Consider the following 19,698-nt stretch of genomic DNA (forward strand, 5'->3'; position numbering starts at 1 on the left):
ACAAACCAATATTAAAGTTGATTTAGTAATTAAATTTAAACTCCTATAAATATATTACATATAATTTAAGTGAGTAACTATTTTTTGATTTACAAGGGATTCATTGTACCAAGTTCGAGAATTCTAAATCCACGGTGCCAAACCAGGCCTAAGTATTTTAGATGGTGGCCATCATGGTATGGGTCCCACCAAATGAACATCCCACATCATTGGATTGATGCAAAACTTGTTAAAATTTTTTTTGCGTAGTGGATGGATGGCCTAAGATGATAACAGTCCTTGGCGAGAACTAATGATGCTCAAAATGAGCAAATTTCTATAATATAGGGCCAGAGTGTAGAAATTATTGACATTTATTCAATTAATTTCTTAAAATTATAAATTATTCGAGAATATGAAAATAATTTTAAACAAAATCAAGGGCATTTAAGTATTTTGGAGACTCAACGTGACTCCCACCAGGCACATTAATCTTCAGAAGGAGCAAAAAGCTTTTATACTCCGGCCAATCACGCTGTTAATACACAGGCACTGAGATTTACATATGAGTACAATAATTCAAATTGAACTTGCAAATCGCAAGTCATGCTTTGCATGGAAAAAATGTCCAAGTTCTATACGAATAAACATCATGGTGAACACTACGAAGTTTTTAATGGTGCGTGTTCAATGACCACTGTTTCCTTGGTGTGGTCTACCTGAGATTTATATCTGTTTCATTTTTGGGACCTCGCCCTGAAATAATCTGGAAAAACGGATAAACCGCATGGATATACAACACATGCATCAAGGTGGGCCCCACAGTCAGGGTGGCTGCTTACCCGCTTTCAACCTAAATCTCCATTTCCCGCCGATGCATTCCGTGCTCCCGGTTTTTTTCACATGTGTCTAGACGCATGGTAAGATACTGTTCGTTCCAACTGTGCGAGGCCCACTGTAGTGTATATATCGAATCCAAACCGTTCTACCGGTAAATGAATCTATTTTAGCCGTCCATTACAAAAATAAATCCCGTATATAAGTTATATAGGCGACATCACAAGGAACAATTAGAGGATGTTGGGGAGCTTGTCACCTACCGTAGAAATTTCCTGATAAATATGGTGCTCACCGTGTATTTTTCATATGATCCAGACCATTCATCAAATCCTAACCACAAGAGTGAAGTGGAAAAAAAAGGGATATTAAGTATTCATGGTGGGCCCATCCACTATAATATATAGATTTTAGGTGTGATAGTATATTCGTCACCGTGGTGTGTCCCACTAGAAATTTTTAATTGTAATATGTTTGTATATAATATCAAGATAAGATGGTCCACCGTGTTATTGGTTTGGATTCCATATTTACGTGTGCTCGGACGCAAGCACTATAAAAGCCACGAGCACGCGAGGAAGGGAGAGACTGGGGGAGAGGGCGCGCGAGCGGGAAGGCGAATCGCTTCAACTGGGAAAAACGAAAAAAAGAAAAAGAAAAGAAAAGAAAAGAAAAGAAAATCCCTCTTCTCTGTCTCTCTTCTCTACAAGACCGGGAAAAAGCAAAACCCTAGATTTGAAAAAAAAAAAGCCCTAGTTCTCACTCATCTCTATCCAGATCTCTGTTTCCATGGAGATTCAAACCCTGACCTGTCTCGATCCCGTCGATGCATCTCTCACCAGCTGCTCGAGCAATGCCTTCGATTGCAAAGCTGTCGAGGATTGCCGATCTCTTCCGGGCGAGAAGCTGCAGCAGGAGAAGCTGGTAATGGTCTGTGGAATCTCTTCTAGTGATGAGCAGACGAAAGCTGCTGTGACTGTGGAAGGCGCGATGAAGAACGGCTCGTGTGAAGTTTCTCTGGAGCGGAGAGTTAGTACTAGGCTCCGGAACCGGCGGGAGAAGGAAAAATCTGATGACGGGAAACAGAATGTTCGTGTGAACGATGCTGAGAAGGTCGGGAAGAAGAGAGCTAGGGTCGAGAAGAAGCAAGTATCGGAAGTTCCGGCGGTGGATCCGAAATGCGATGAGCGGGTGGAGGCAGACCTGAAACGTGATGGGCATGTAGCGGCCAATGATTCCAAGCGAGGGGATTCAGTAAATGTAGTTGCTAATGAGGGGGAAGAGAATGTGGTAATTGGCGGTGGCAGTTCGAGTGATATGGAGGAAAAGGGTGCTTATTCTAGGGTGATGAAGACACTTAGGATCTTTAACAATCATTATCTTCACTTTGTTCAGGTGAGTTTATTGGAAGAACTTCTTCTTCTTCTGGTAGCCTTGGAAGTAGTAAACTCCAACATTGTAAGGTAAGGTAATGGAACTAGAAGCCCAGATTATCCTCACATGGGGATGTGTCTCTACCAATTTGCTTGATGATCTGGAGATGAAAGAACTTTGTCATTGTGTAGCAGAGTGCAATGCTTCGTATATTATAAATGTAGTGATTGTAAATGTGTCATGCACGTAACTAAGTCAAGCTTATCCGAGTCACAGCAAAAAAAAAAAAAAAAAACCCACGTAGCCATGATCCTAGCCATTCTATTCATGGACACCCAATGGATGGTTAACATGAGATCCAACAGTTTGAATTTAGCAAACATATTTGTGTTCCTCAGAAGCTATATTATCCAATCAATCTGATTTTAGGATTATGTGTTCCTCAGAAGCTATATTGTCCAATCAATCTGATTTTAGGACTATGTCCTATCTACAATGGGTCCATGCTTTTGGATGGTTTAATGGGGAGCATGTATGCTACATTTACAATTGCCAATTGTAAATCTGTACAAACCATCAGACCTTGCTATAGCATCAGATAAGTCCCTTGTGGATAAATGCTATTACTAATCATGCTTATTGGAAGTTATGTGAGATGCATCCCCTACCGTATACGTGGTCAATGTGTTATGTGGTTGTGGTCATTGATCTGCTGGCCCTGTATGTGAATGGGCCACAGCCCACAACCCCAGAATAGCCATGGTTGGACACTCTTAACCATTCGATTATTGTGAGTTGCACTTGCTGAATATGGACCATTGCTCATTTATGCTCAAGTATTGTGAAATGGAACCCGTACCATACACATGCTCAACATGTTATGCAGTTGTGACCATTGATCTGCTGGGCCACCACGTGAATGGGCCAAAGCCCCAGAATTTCCATGGTTGGACATTAACTATTTGATTATTGTGAGTTGTACTTGCTGAATGTGGACAGTTGCTCATTTTTCTCAGGGTTGACTTGACTGTCCATTTGCAGCCATTGATTGGAGGGCTACCATAATCTGTTTGCCTATTCATTTGGACTGTGGTCCTAATGAAAATCAAGATTCCTGATCACCGTGCACAGGTTCTATGTGCACAGTGAAGAGATTGTAGTGGGCTCATTTTCTTATTTTTAGACTAGTGGTTTCTTTTAACTTGCAGTGCATTTATTTCTACATTTTTCCTTCTAGTGGCGTTTCTTTCTATTGTGAAAATCAATAGTTAGAATCAAGAAGATTTTGAAGTAATTCCAATTTATGTAGGCATTGAAATCATATAATCTCTGTATCTGTTCATTCAATTCAATGTTATTTTCCCTTTTTTCTCACCCATGCAGACACAATTCATGGTTTTACAACTCAAATGACTTGAGTGCATGCAAATAATACTCCTGCTACACTATGTACTTACACGCATGTACGTATATACTTATTTGTTTGTATATATGTATTTACAGACACATGGATATGCATGTGGGTGTGTGCCCATGCCCATGTGCAGATATTTGAGGATAGATACATATACATGTGCACACACACAGACACATATTTATGCATGTTTGAATGTATAATGCACACGCACTACTACATCTATTTCATCAATTAGAAGTGTACATTTCTTTTTGACTATAAAAATGTTTATGCCAAATATTTTTAGATAAGATATTGTTTAGCTGATTTTATAGATTAATTCACACAATAAACAGTTTCTTGCTGCAAATGGAAATTCTTTCTTCAATTTGAGCTGTAGATTTACGTGAGTTACTTCCCTGACGCATAGGAAGAAGAGAAAAGGTGTAAGAGAGCAGAAACTGGTGATAGGAAAATCTCTAATGCATCAGGAGCTAAGGTGAGCATCTGCTTAATCTTTTTGTTCTCATTGTAACTTCATGCTTGCATGTGTAGCTTTTCTCTAAGTTCCACAGATATTCATTTGAGATATTTACTTGGCCTTGCCTTAATTTGAATGTATTAGTTTGTGTACCTCTCCATAGACAAATTTACATTTTGTTATGTGTTTTGGGGATGGTTTTTGTTGCTCACTTTTAGACAAACAAAATTTGGTTTTGCAGCTCAAATTACCAAACTCAAGTAATACTATTTTTATGTTATCAGTTACTATATTTTTTTACAGCAATCTTCCTCTGTGTAGGATGTGTTGCCATTTTAAGCATATGCTGTCGCTAATTTGTCCTATTCACGTAATAATTGGTTCCTTGATTGTCAGCTGGTCTTCATTAATTAATTCAGGAAATATTTATACTTATTTTCATGACATGCAGGGAAAGAAGAAAGCATCCAAGAAACTAAAAGTTGGTGAGGGGAAGACTGCTAAAGCTTCAAAATCTAAGGTGAGCATATTCTTAATTTTTACTCATCACTATTATTCAAGGAGGTGTCCGACAATTTTCCACCACCACCGTCATCATCATCCCCTTTTCCAAGGTTGGATATAAGTGGTAGATAGGCAAAAGTTTCACAATCAACTACCAACTAGGCATTAACCTTTCTCTTTTACCCAGGCTTTTGGAACTTGCATAGGGTCCCACTAGTATGGACCTCTAGTCCCACTGTTACATTTAGGCATCAAGGGTGAATGAAAAAGACCAGGTCATGAAGTGGCAATTGCTAAGCAAACAGCTAAGCATAAGCTCCCACATCCAAGGGTCATGCTTAAATAGGGGAACCCAACGATACACAATTACCATCCATCACTCATATTAAAACACATTTAAGTTCCATGTTGCTCCTTAGTAATGCTACTGCTTCATCATTATCATCTAACCCTTATCCTAATTACTTGGGTCAGATACATGAATCATATTATGCCATTCTACTCTATTAATGGCCATACCTTCAGCTAGATCATAGTTCATCAAGTCTTTTTTAACTACCTGCATCCATGACCTTTTGGGCCTTCCCTAGCCCTTTTAAAGCCTTCAACTTGTACCAGCTACCAACTCACTCCTAACTGACAGGTTTATTGGTCTTTGTTGCACATGACCAGAATATGAATGAGATGAAAAAAATAGTAGGCCTTGTTTGGATGATGGCTTTTTATCATTTTGCCCACATGATCCATGTTGTATGAAAATACCTCCCTGCTCTTCCGTGCAAAAATGAGTTGGAAAGGTGGTGTATGTGCAAACGTGATGCATGTGTGCTGGATCGAAACCATCTATCAAGTGCTCCTTCATGTGACCCTATCCTCATTGATTGCCCATCCTTTGATGTTTTAATCATAAGTTGACTTTCCTCTCAGTAGGCGCTAATGCATTTTTTATTCCCGTCGAGTAGAAATGAGTGGGCTTTTAGTGACATCCAAAATAACCCTAAATAAAAATTTTCAGCCAATTTAAACATTTATACTTGATGTTACATTATGTTTTATGGACATGGAAATGTGTCAATATCCAATACTGACATGGAGTGTTGAACTTGCTAGACCTAAAAAAAGTAGAATGTGGTGGTTAACATGGGGTTTTAATGATACTTTAAAATAGATATTTCGTGAGTATTTAAAAGTAAATGTGCTTATCCCTTTTAATTAAATTATGTTATCTATTAAAGAATATAAATGAAAAACAAATAGAATAAAAGGTCCTTTCTAATAGCATACGGTGTAATCCCTCGTTAACAAAGTTGCTTCCCCCCCACCCAAGTAATTACACGATACATGGGTTATTTATCTGGTATCATTATGTTGTAATTATTGGGATATAAGATGCAAATGCTGATCTAAATTGAAAGAACTAGAGTCGAAGTGGAGTTGAAGTTGGTCGAATCGAAAGTCTTATGATCATGTGGATTGGTATTTTCTCTATTATATGTTGGGAAGAATTGGGTGCAAGCAGAGATGGAGGAGCTAGATTTGTTAATGAGTTTGGTTGACCACTTTTTCTGTCCCGGTTAACATATTTCCAATAGGTTTCTTTTGAGCTTCAAGGGGTATGTTGTGTGAGTAGAAAAAGATTTGATGAGGATAATGTGAAGAAGAGATGAGAATATTGAGAGAGGAGGAGGAGAGTTTGGGAGAGATGATATGTGTTAGGCTTGCATGCTCTAACACATAATATTTTATTATGAAAAAGCATATAGTACACTGCAGGGGAAACATATATAGAGAATGCTAGTGTATTGTATTTCTTGTGTGTCCTTTTAGTGTAAGTGCATGTGCACACTTCATGATAAAACACTTTAAACGTATCAAACACTTTACTTTTAGATTTCAAAAGATAAATCCAAGTCATGCGGGAATAATCATCAATAAAGGTAACAAAATATCTAAATCCAAAAGTCGAGGTAATCAGAACTGGTCCCCAAACATCCGAGTGAACCAGAAGAAAAGGTTGAGATTTTCTCCCAGAAGAGCTAGGAGGAAACGTAGCGCGATGATATTTAGACAATTCACAAATATCACAACATAATGATTTAGTGACAGGTAAGGAGAGAAACAAAAGTCTCAATCTAGCAATGGATGGGTGGCCTAAGCGGCAATGCCACCGAGTCATGGACTCTTGATCTAAAGAAAGGGTACTAGAAGCGGCAACAGGTGTATCATCGAGAAGATAAACGCCTCCTCGCTCATGCCCCCCACCAATCACTCTCTTCGTCTGTAGGTCCTGAAACAAACAATAAGAAGGAAAGAAGGTGATGGAACAATTGAGTGATTTAGTAAGAGAGCTAACAGACAATAAGTTTAATGGAAAACGAGGCACATGCAATACGGAGGACAAAGACAAGGAAGAAGAGAGAGGGATGGAACCAATCCAAGAGATGGGAAATTGGGTTCCATCTGCGACTGTGACATACTGAGTGGGAGAAGAAGAAGAATAAGAAGAAAAAAATTACAACTTACCAGTCATATGTGAGGAAGCTCCAGAGTCAATGACCCAGGAGGTGGGAAAGGATGACGCAAGAAGGGCGGTACCTGACTGGGCCGAAGCTGCGTGAGAAGGCTCAGGAATATCCGAATGTGAAGCCGCATAAGGGCATCATATGCCGCCCGAGAAATAATAAGAGACTCCCCTGAAGTAGACTGCTTAGTTGTCGGGGTGGAAGACTGTGTCTCAAGCAGCGGCATATGTAGGACGACCATGTAGTTGCCAGCAATAATCAATAGTGTGATTAGTTCCACCGCAATGTGAACAAATGCGGGAACCATCACGTCCTCGTCCACGTCCACCACGACCACGAAGACTACGGCCGCGGATCGCGATCTAGATCGCGCCATACCACGACCACCAAAACCGTAAATGCGCCCGAGCTCAAGGATGGTACCCTAAGACCAAGGGAGTACTGATCGCCAACAAGATGTGCGAAAACTCGGTGGCACAAATGAATGAGAAGGAAGAGTAGAGATCATAGCACGCTGACACTGGCATAGACTGTTGTCAATGGGGGAAGAGGATCTTGCATAACAACTTGATCGCGAACGTGAAGATAATCAGAACTCAACCCGAGGAACTGCATGATACGAGTATCATCCCGTTGCTTATGAGCATGTTCATGATCCTCTTTACATTTGGAAGGAAGAGGTTGATACATATCCAACTCATCCCACATACCCCGAAGCATCGAATAGTAGTCTTTTAAGGATCTGGAGTTTTGTTGAAACCGACCAATTTCTTGAATAATGGAATACCCGTGAAAAATTCCGAGATTCCGAGAACATATCATGAAGTGTGCACTCAATTTCATTGTTCCATCAAATCCCTCCATTCGATAATGGGGAGAATACATGTCTACTGCCTTTCTGTCCTTCTTGCAGGAACGTGGTATTTTATCCAGGACATCATGTGCTCGCACTCCTCAACAAAATGGTATTGCAGAACGAAAGAATCGTCATCTTTTTGAAGTTGCTCGCACCCTTCTACTTGGTATGCATCTACCCAAACATTTTTGGGGTGATGCTCTTTTAACTGCTACTTTTCTTATTAATCGTATACCCTCACGTATTCTGTCTTATAAATCTTCATTTACTATTTTGTATCCTCATGATAATCCATTTCCTCTACCACCTAAAGTTTTTGGTTGTACATGCTTTGTTCAAATTTTGGATGGGAGTAATGATAAACTTAGTCCTAGGGCGATTAAATATGTCTTTATAGGGTATACTCGGAGTCAGAAAGGTTATAAATGCTTTGACCCATTGACTCGCAAGAAATATGTCTCTGCTGATGTCACCTTCTTTGAGGATCTTTCTTTTTCTCCACTCCAGGCCGATCCCTCTGTGATCCTCTTGCGCGTCAGGGGGAGTATAACTCTTATCCTCTTTCCACTAGTGATCATCGGAAAACTCCTCTCCCCTCTATTCAGCATCCTGTTGGTGATATGGGTGAGCCTAAGCCTCTGCGGGTGTATCAGCGTCGAGATAAATCTTCACAAGCTCAGTCATCTACCCTTCCGCTTACTTTGGATGTTGGTTCAGGTGACTCTCCTAACTCGAGTTTAGATCTTCCCATTGCCTTGTGCAAAGGGTCACGATCTTATACTCAACACCCCATTAGTAATTTCGTTTCATATGATCATCTTTCACCGTCTTTTCAGTCATTTGCAGCTTCCCTTTCATCACAGACTATTCCTAGATCTCTCTCACATGTATTCTCATCTCTTCTTCACATTATCCTCATCAAATCCTTCTCTACTTGGTATCAGAGCAAAGTTCCAGGCATTCCGCATCCAACAGGTTGAGAGGCGACACGTCACCTTGCTGACGTCAGCAGCTGTACGGCTGACATCAGCGTTGTACAGATGCATGGGCTCTGTTTGAGCTAAAAGTTTAGGGGTTTGATAGATCTTGATTTTAGAAGATTTGTCATGATTTTTTCAGAATTTATTGGACTTCATTTCATGGTATTTTGGGCGAAATAGAGAAATTCGAAAATCGGTTCCAGATTCCGTTTTTCTTCGATCTACCTCAAATCGGTAAGCTTTTCTTCGGTTTCTTTGCTCAAAATGGACCGAAATCTTCCTCCCAAGCTATCCATGGTGGATTTTTTACTTAAGATCAATGTTTGAGAGGTTTTTAACCTCAAATAGGCGTGCGGCTGGGCCGTTTTTCACTCGATCAGGCCCTATTTGACTGCGTTTCATGGTATTTTGGATGATTGATATTTGTTTGAGGTTTATCTCTTGTTATGTTGAAGGATTGAGTGAGATAGAGTTGTTTGAATCAATCTTTCTTGGCATAGGGGTTCTCTTGGCATAGGTTTATTTCTCTTGGACTCTATTATAGCTAACAAAGGGCCCTCATCTCTTGGCATAGGGTCTCTTGAATCCAACCCCTTGCAGATTACCTCCATTAAGTTGAATAGTGACAACTATCTTGAGATGGAGGAGCTAGATTTGTTAATGAGTTTGGTTGACCACTTTTTCTGTCCCGGTTAACATATTTCCAATAGGTTTCTTTTGAGCTTCAAGGGACATTGGGTAGGGTGACCCTCTTTCACCCGTTTTGTTTGTGGTAGTTGCAGAGGACCTTCATAAGATGTTGGTCAATAGTCAGGAAGTGGGTTTAGTTAGGGGCTTTAAGGTGGCAAATGGAGGACCCATATCACTCATCTCCACTATGATGATGATTCTAGCCCATTTTGTGATGTTGAAGTGCCTATGGTTGATAACTCGTAGAAGATTATTGTTGCTTTGAGGCTGTATCAAGGCTGAAGGTCAATGTTGAGAAACACGAGATGCTAGCCCTGGGAGTGTGTATGGAAAAGGAAGAGGTGTTGAGTTTGGCTGCGGTCTTTGGATGCAAGGTATGATATATTTTTTTTTTTTTGTCAATATATTTGGGTCTCCCTTTATGTATTGGAAAGCTAGCAAAGTATCTTTGGGATAAGGTCATAGAGAGAATCAAAAGGAATCTTTCAAGTTGGAATTGTCGTCATTTGTCCTTGAGTGGGCATCTGACTCTTATCAAAATTGCCTTCTTGAATGTGCCGCTGTATTTTATGTCCTTGTTCTAAGGCCCAAAATCAGTTTTGAATAGATTGAATGAGCTGAGGTGAGAGTTCTTGTTGAAAGAGGTTGAGGAAAAGCAGAAGTTACATCTCCTCAAGTGGGAAGTAGTCTGGAAACGATAGTTGAGGGTGGTGTGGGTATTAGGGAGCTGGAAGCCATGAACCTTTCTTTTTTGGGTAAGTGGCTTTGAAGGTTTGGCACAGATGACTGGAAATTGTGGAGAGAATTTATAGCTGGTAACCATGGCATTCAGGAAGGAGGTGGACGGAATCAACCAACCCACTTGTCCTAATAGGAACGATTGGGGAAAGAAAGAGAAGGGTGTCTCTTTTCGCCTAGGGCACATCTTCAGAGAACAACGTTAGGGCAGGGGAAGAACTCTTTGTTGGTTATGAGGGATTAAGCGTTGTCGTTATATTGGGCTTTAGGCATTTGGAAGGCAGTAGTGGTCTCATCTTTAAAGTTCATTGAAGGAGTGTCCTTCACGTTAGGGGATGATAGCCGTATTCAGTTCTAGAAGGATGTTTGGTGTGGAGACAAATCGTTGCAGGAGGATTTTTCAACATTGACTCGCATTGCTTTAGAAGTGATTTTCATAGTAGCTTGCTATTATTCTATTTGTGGTGATTTGGTAGTGTGGTCCCCTCTGTGCAAGAGGTACATGATGGATGCAGAAATGGTAGACTTTATCAGGTTGTTGGATTGCTTGCAAGGTTTCATCCCATCTTGAGGCAAATGGGACTCCCATAGCGCAAGTTGGTTTTCAGTTCGATTGTTTTATAGCCTGATTCGGAACTCATCCCCATGTTATGCTTCTAGGTTTCCTTCTGATGTTGGTTTTATGGTGCACCTTCAAGAGTCGCAGTCATTGTGTGGCTGGTGGGTAGGAAAAAGGCGTTGACTATACATAATCTTGAAAAGAGAGCTATGAATCTCCCCGATATCTACCTTGTGTGCATTTGCAGCGCAGAGACGATTGACCACCTTTTCATTAATTTCCCTTTCATCTGAGGGGTTTGGGAATACTCATTAGTTTTTTCCACCACCTTTTTGAAGTTGGTAGGGGATCTTTTGTGGGCCTGACATGGTGGTGGTGTTGGGATGGAAGGAAAAACGACTTGGCAGCTTGTTATGATGGCGATGCTTTTGGTAATTGGGGAGAGTGGAACAGAAGATGCTTTAAAATATAGGGGCTTCTTTGGAAGAGGTGGTGAGGAGGATCAAGGTTGATGTTGTGGGATGGGTGTTCGATGTTAAAGGAGTGGATGTTTATTTGTGGTCCTCTTACTTTGGGTTTTAATTGGGATTTGTATTCTTTCCTCCCCTAGCTTTTGCCTCTCTCTCTCTCTCTCTCTCTCTCTCTCTCTCTCTCTCTATATATATATATATATATATATATATATATATATAGGGAAAAGGTACTATGCGCTCGATCTCACGAGTCCGTCCTATGAGGTCGAGCTGTGTGGGCCCCACCGTGATGCGTTTCGAACATCTACCCCATCAGTCAGATGCACCATTCCATCGTGGGCCTAGGTCTCAAAAATCAAGTCAATCCGTGACTTGTGTGGGCCACACCACATACAGAAGTGGGGAGGGGCCGTGCACCATTAAAACATTCATAATCATTTTTTGGGCCCACCGAGATGTGGTTTGCAAATCCAGCCCATCCATTATGTTTGTCCCACTTGGATGAGGGTTCAGACCAAGTTTCAGCAGCATTCAAAACTCAGGTGGGCCCCACCAAGTGCTTTTATATGTTTTAACGGTGTCTTCACATGATTTTAGATGGTATGGCCCACCTGAGTTCCATATACGGCTGATTTTTGGGATATCCTATAATTTAGAGGGGACCCATCAAATGCACGGTGTTGATGGTCGACACGCATCATGGTGGGGCCCACACAGCTCGACCTCACGGGAGCTTATCGTGAGGTCGAGCGCATAGTACCTTTTCCCATATATATAATTTCCTCTAAAGAAAAAAAAGCTAGAAATCAACTTTAGGATTGGTTTGAAGCCATTCCTCATCTTTGGTGAGTAGTTGGGAATTGGGATTCAAGAGATGGAGGAGTGGTGTGAAGTAATTGAAGTTAGACATTTATAGATGTAAGTATATTGATGATTGGAGGAATTGGGTGCCTCTTTGTGTCAATAACTTCCCTGTAGGTATTATATGTTTGGAATTAATTAGCGTGCTCAAGAGTGTGGGTGACATAAGATATCATCGTATAGCAAGGGATAGGAGCATTGGAAAAACCAGAGGTTTTAAACCTTTAATTCGATGGATGGAAGAAGCTAGGCAAGCAATCAATGGAAGTTTTTGGGTTCAACTATGACATTTATGTGTTGGAGATCGGGAGTTTTGGTCAATGATGGCTGAGCTTGTACTTATTTTGAGTGCCTATTTCAGTATTTATGGTGTGATCACAAGCTGAAACATGGTTAGAGCACTTACGATTTGGCATCCAATATTCCTAGTGTTCCAAATAGTACCTTTAATGGAATGGGTTGCCTTGTACTCGAACCCAAAACTAGTTGGATGCGAGAGTAAATTGGTGGTCGGTGTAACACCCCGAACTTTTCAATACCCGAGTATTGAAAGTCCTCGAGTGTTACCATTTTACCTATCATGAACACATGTACGGTACCAATCTAGTTAACCTAACCCTACATCCATCCTCCAACGTGAATCTGACCGATTAAGAATGATTTTCATCCATAAATCAAGTCATCCGACCGTTGATCATGTGGTTTGATATGTGTACCTTTCCTTGACTAAATCGGTGAATAACTCTTTATCCATAATGATTTAGATGCAAGTTCTTTTGTAAGAATTGTTTAGAAATGGACATAGAACCATGAAGAATCATTAGATTTCACAAAACCCTTAGACCAGAAATAATTACGAAAATGCCATTAACCTAGACCCTTGAATTTTAGATCACATAGTTCCCATGATTTGTTTCATGTAAAGTTTTATATCAAGTCTATCTATCATAGATTAACCATACACGTCGAATTTCAGCCCTTAGATTACAGTAAACTAGTTACTTGACCTTTACATCCGTCCGTACACTTATTAAATCAAGATTCTAATCCGTTCATTCTGTTCACCCCATATGAATATGCTTAACATACCATTAGAATTACAATTTGAGGAGCATACACGTGAACAAGTCACTCGAATCTGACAGTATACATGTCCTACCTGTAATCACTCCAGAAACCCACTTTATGTCCATCCGTTTACGAAACTGACCGTACATATACCTATATACACTGTTAGAGTACCAACCATCAAAGTTTTTACATTTTTAGCATACCATTTAACTGCCTATCGCGTTTGGATCCCCCAAACGGGCCATCCGAATATTAGGATAATCTAGTTATTTTGAAGATCTTAGGTTATATGTCCAAACCACCGGGTAATATTTAAACTAGATGTGTGCAACCTCGGTCCTGAAGCACGGAGTGTGTTAGCCATTTAAAAGAACATCTCGGACATCCTTGGGGGATTGGGACCCAAACTGGACCGATAGAAAGAGCACCAAAAACGATGAATATCCAGTAAATTTCAGGGCATTTGGACGGTGCACTCTAACATAACTGATGCCGGAAGGTGGTTGAGGAATTGATGGCAATTTTGTAAATAAAACTAACACCATGCATAGCACTGTTCAATCAATACTAAAGATTTAATGGTGAGTATTGAATTCCACTTATTTAGGTGGTGCGGTCCACCTAATTAATGAAACTTCCTCAATTTTTACCACGTGTCCTAACATAGTGGGACAAAGACGGTGAATGGGGTGGATTGCTCACCAAACATCGCAGTGGACCCCACCTGATGCCACAACCAATTGATATCTATGTTATGTGTTTGAACATAGACGTTTGAGCATTGGTATGATGAACTTATCAATTGTGTTGTGGCCCACGTGGAACTTAGAATTGCCCTATATTTAGGTGCCTAGCCAAACATGACCTTGCAAACATGATCAGCAGAGTGGATTTCCCCAACAAAAATCATGCTGGGCCCCACCTTCGCCCAAGTCATTCACGGAACCAAGAATCTCACGTGCATTGCACGTAACTGAGCTTCCACAAAAGCCTCTTCAACGGCGAACGTTGGTTGCTAGTGTGGTCCATCCAAAACTCGAATCCACTCCATATTTTGAACCGTGGCCTAACACTACCCTACACAACAAATGAACGGAGTAGATCCCATAAAGGAAATCACAAGTGTACCTCACCTACTCCAGCCAGTAAACCAAAACCGGAACCTTCCCGCACGCCGTTGTTACAACGACAAAACCGAGTGCGAGGATGGGTTTCACTACACCTTCCTGCTCCATAGGTGAGCCACTTGATCAATGGATTCACCCCAAATTCAGGCCCATGTCCTACCATGGCATGGTGAACCCGGTGGTCGGGATGGATCTCACAACTGCCAACCAATGGACCCCATCCACTCTCAAAACGAACAATGTCCGATGCTGTTACAACGATTGAAAAGGCGTACTCGTTAAGGCTTCTTCCACTCGAATTTCTTGGCCGCGACAAGATCTGAACCGTTCAATCATTAGCCAAGAAAATTCCGACTACAATCTGGAATCCAGATGGGTTAGGAAAGCTCCACGATGCCGGATTAGCCGGGTGTTGTGAGTTCGGGTTGAAATAGTGTGCAAGAAACGTCGTTGTGATGAGTCTTGGAAACCACCGAGAAAACTGATCTGGTCCTCTAATATGGTGGCCCAGCAAGCATCAAGAGACTAACCCGGACCATCTGGAGGTGACTATATGAAGAAAAACGAAGTGGAGGATGATCCACCATTAAAACAAGGACCATCTTCTCCATTCAAACAACGATTCCAATTTGAGTACCACTACACCATTGTGAGGACCAAGTCGTCCAGATGGTGACCCTATTCTTCCGGTTACGCAGAAGTTGCTGCGTAAGATTTTATGCCGACTTCCTTGCTACGTAAACGAAAATACGCAGAGGGGATGTTAGCGTAGACAACCAATAAAAGGGCTCTACCGCCTCGCAAGAAAGAAAACAAGAAAGAAAGGAGAATAGAAGAAGACGCCTCTGCTGTTGAAGGACGTCCACAACAAAACAGAGAAGAAGAAGGAGAGAGAGAGAGAGAGAGAGAGAGAGAGAGAGAGAGAGAGAAGCATATTGCTTCAAGCAGTGGAAATTGGCCCAGCCCAAGTTGAGTGACTTATGGTAGGCCCACGTTCAATTCTCTTCCTTCCTAGATTTCCTTCTTTCATCTTTTCTCTAACACGTTGATCCAAGTCGTGTCGAAACCCAATTAGTTTAAATCAAGCTAACCACTCAAAAGAAATTGCTAATAATAGATTAAAGACCTAAACTTTCGACGCCCACCTATGTTCAGAGAAAGAATAACATTAGAGGTGAGGGTTTTATCCTTTAGGCTTACATTAATTTAAGTTATTATATTTCCCTTGCCCTTACATGTCATCATGTCGTGTTATCTTACCTTTACATGCTTTCGTGTTATTTCTACCTTGCCTTTAACATGCCTTCGTGTTACTTTGAATTCTTCCTGCAATTATATGTTTTACCATCAATTACTTGCCCTTTGAGATTATAGTATAATATTGCTTATAAGTGATCTTTTTGAATTTATGTGGGGCCTTAGGTACAAGCTTTGCCCTTGCCTTATCAAATATATTTGAGTTGGCCCTGTCACTCGTCTCTTCATTGAGTTGGCCATTGCCACTTTCCTTACTAAAGAATCGGCCGTTGCCGCTCTTCTATTTATAGAGTTGGCCATTGCCACTCTTCTTATTAAAGAATCGGTCGTTGCCGCTCTTCTATTTATTGAGTTGGCCATTGCCACACTCCTTATTACTGAATCGGTCGTTGCCGCTCTTCTATTTGTTATGTCGGCTGCTGCCACTGTTTGAGTTGACCATTGTGACTCTTCTCTATATTGGCCTTGTGCTATCTATCTTCAAAGGGCTTAGGCATGTGTTTTGATATTCCTGAATTCTCATGATTCAGTATATATTCTCTGTAAGTGCAAGCAATATGTTGGAAATTTGTCTTCAAGATTGAATAAATATCGTGGACGTAATGTGTTTTCGGTAACGGCCTTGGGACGACACGTAATTCCATGTTTCATGGGTGATGATGCACCAGTTGGTGTATGTAAATCGTTATAGATATGTGTTACATCAATTCTTTTCTTATGGGGGTTGGTTATCGCAATTAGTCGCTCCAATCCGGGTTACGTGATTCACCCGGTCATTTGTTGTGTCCGTCTTGGGTTAACCACATAAATCCATGTTAAACATGGGACATGCCGGCGAATCTCCGTAGTATGGGATGCGGGGCGAGTCAGATAACTATAATCGTATTCCACATTGCAGCGATCGCTAAGTGTAATAAACCGCATATACTTTGCTAGGCATGCATCTCATATAGATTGGTTGTGCATCGATACCTTTTGTAGTTGTGGAGTACGGGACGTATCAGAACCTTTACATTACTTTTATGAATCTCTTGAATTATTGTTAATCTTAAAGGATGACCATCACTATGAGTAGGGCATTGACCCTTTCCCAACCGTACAGATGATGCAGGTGATGTACAACTTGAAGACCTAGAGAACCATCTCCCTATAAAAGACTATATTGAAAGAATACGAAGATAGTTTTATTATTTAGTTTTATATTTCCGCTGCGAACTCGATTAATGTAATAAGCTTCCATTGAGAGGGCATTTGATTATTTATTAAATTTCTTTACTCTGATGAAATAATCAATCTAGACGATTTTATTCTTGTGAATGTTACCTTTATGAACGTAACCTGGATGTGATCTAAATGAAAAAAAAAGGTGCGATTTTTAAAGCATCCAGGTTTTACATTATTAACACCTGGTTTTCTCGGGCATGAGTATAAACTCTGGCCGTGAAAATTCGGAGCGTTACAGTTAGTTTGGGGGTTATGAAGGGGAGCTAGAGAGGATTGGTAGAAGAGGGGGAAGGGGAGAGTTGTAGTGCTGTAGAGGAGGGACATTATATGTAAATTGGTAAACAGGGAGGTAGAAGATGCCTGGATTGAGAAATCTTGCTCTTTAAATCTATGCAGGAGGAGCCCTCTTTAGATCTTTGAAGATCATGAATAAAGGTATGTTGGGTAGATGCTTGTGGATTTGGTGGGGAAGAGGGTAATATTTGGTTGAAAGGTGATATTGTTGGTGTTTTGATAAAAAAACATGTTTATTAAATTGGTATTTGTATTCTGAAAATAATAAGGAAAGCTTGAATAGAAGAGTATTTGTTGTACATTGTTTTATTATTTTGAGTTCTCATTACATTCCTTGCATTGCCCTTGATTCTAAAACAAGATGCAATTGGCAATATATAATAATTGGAAAGAATAGTTTTGGCGGCATTTCGGCCTTTGTTGGATATCCATCGAAATGACAGAAGAGTCATGTGGGTTCTGAACCCTTTCCGCATATGTTATAATGGAATTGTCTGGAACTTGTAAAATATTCAAGTCGATTTATTTGCAGAGCATTTGTGCAACCGTGCAAGACTGACAAGTTGCGCGGTCGCGCAACTTATTCTGGAAGTGTCCTTCTGCTTCAAGTCTGCTCCGATTTCTTCCACCCTCGTGATACACTGACTATGGCCAGTGCACAACTTTCGGGGAGGAGTTATTACGTGGATCCTCCTTGATACCGATCTCTTCTTTGGAAATGATCTCTAGAGAGCTATGAATTTCTCAAAAAAAATCTCCAAATGAGTGGCCAAAGGGGTATTTATAGGCATTTGCATGTGCGACACCTGAATTCTGCACAACTTAATCAAAATTGCGCGGATGACTTCGAATCTCATTAAGATTGCACGGCTGCGGAACTCAATCTAGTTGCGTGGTTGCGCAATCATCATTTTCTTCCATAATTCCAATTGCGTTCCCCATCATCTCTTTCTTCATGATCCTGCTTCATCGCGGTCGCGCAACTTCTTCTTGCTGCGCGGTTGTACAACTTATGTCCCGGATAAAGATTTTAGTGTCTCAACAGTTGGTCTGAGGTGTGAGTGAAGATGGATGGAGCATGCCCTCATCATTGAGATATACGAGTTCAACCTTTTGGAGACTTTGTTGTAGGATCCTTCTAACCAGGTGCTGCTCCCGCTTTGAATCCCTGCTTTGGCATCTTGCTTTCACTTCCACTTCCTATCTATTTATATTTGTTTACATTTTAAAGAGGTGCTTTATTGCTTTCACCACTTGAATTTGTTGCCATTTTGCTTCATGCTTTGTGCAACTATAAGGGCTTGTTTGGGAGCGTGGATTTGGAACCCCCTGGATTTGAAACCCCTTGTATTTGAAATCCTCCTATTGTGTTTGGCATCCTGGATTGGGAATCAACTTTAATCCAAAAGTTGTTATGCATGGTGCATTTACAGAGGTTTGAATTTAATTACTAAATCAACTTTAATATCTCTAATTAGTGACGTATGTAATGTTTGACACAGTGGTTGTGATAAGCCCACTGAAATATATGCTTTGCCCGAAAATGATGAAATTCCAAGTCTCGGATGGGCCACAAGGACAAGATCATGTCTTAGTGAGTAGCCAACAATTTTTAACCGTTGATTTACATGGACTATGTTTGGATGGTGCTAATCATCATATTAAAGTAATTATAGTGATGTAATTGATAATCTAATTGTTTTGGGATATCATTAGTGGGCCATGTGCCTAGTAGAATAAGAGTCTGGTGACACATATGTTACACATGCAACTCTTGGAAGGATTTTAGATGTAATCCAAGCTCTCATCGTGGATTTCAAACCCCCAGTTACTTTATGCTACCAAACAACCAGGGGATTTGAAATCCCCTCAAATCCCCCCAAATCCATGGTGCCAAACAACCCCTAAGCCATTCCGAGTAGGGATGAGGTGCTTATGGTTGATGATTAACTCAATGGATAGAAAATGATTATTGATGGTTGTTGTATTTTCTTGTGGTCCATCTTTTCTCCAATGCTCATCTACCACATCTATGTGGAGTAAAGTTTTGGAGTGTGGGAGGGAGAGCCTATATGAGTAAAGGGCAGGATGATGTAGAATTTGTGCTTTATTACAATATCCTAGTTGGTTTAGGAGGGACAAAGTATCTGGATGTTAAGTAGTAAATCCAAATTAGCTATCTAGGTGATCAACATGGTCAAGTAGCATGTTATTTTTTTGGGCTAGGTCCCTAAGAGAGCTATAATAGGGATGGTTTCTGTTGGGGATGGGATGCTGATCTGAGTGTGGTTGTTTGTTCTTGTTGTGAACAAACATGCAGATCCTTCTTTATGATATTACCATGTATGATGCATGATGGTTTTCTAACCTAGGATGATAGATGAAATCATGTTTTCCGTTTAAAACATGAGCAACAAAAGTATGAAATTTCAGCAACCTCATCATTAAGTAAACAATTAATCAAATAAGCAATTA

At 40.6% G+C, this 19,698-nt stretch overlaps 1 protein-coding gene across 6 annotated transcripts in view; it reads left to right on the top strand.

Moving 5' to 3' along the window:
- Positions 1-1,401: 1,401 nt before the first annotated feature.
- LOC131246622 (histone-lysine N-methyltransferase, H3 lysine-9 specific SUVH4) overlaps positions 1,402-19,698 on the top strand; it is a 73,272-nt gene continuing 54,975 nt past the window's right edge. For all 6 annotated transcript variants that reach the window (XR_009171451.1, XM_058246925.1, XM_058246927.1 and 3 more), the window contains exons 1-3: positions 1,402-2,211; positions 4,017-4,085; positions 4,519-4,587. Coding sequence is in view for 5 of the 6 variants with exons in the window: in XM_058246925.1 (XP_058102908.1) it covers positions 1,606-2,211; positions 4,017-4,085; positions 4,519-4,587 (744 nt within the window). In the remaining variant the exon portion in view is untranslated. The remainder of the gene's footprint in view (positions 2,212-4,016; positions 4,086-4,518; positions 4,588-19,698) is intronic.

The sequence above is a fragment of the Magnolia sinica genome, chromosome 5, assembly GCF_029962835.1.
Source record: "Magnolia sinica isolate HGM2019 chromosome 5, MsV1, whole genome shotgun sequence".
NCBI classification, from domain to species: domain Eukaryota; kingdom Viridiplantae; phylum Streptophyta; class Magnoliopsida; order Magnoliales; family Magnoliaceae; genus Magnolia; species Magnolia sinica.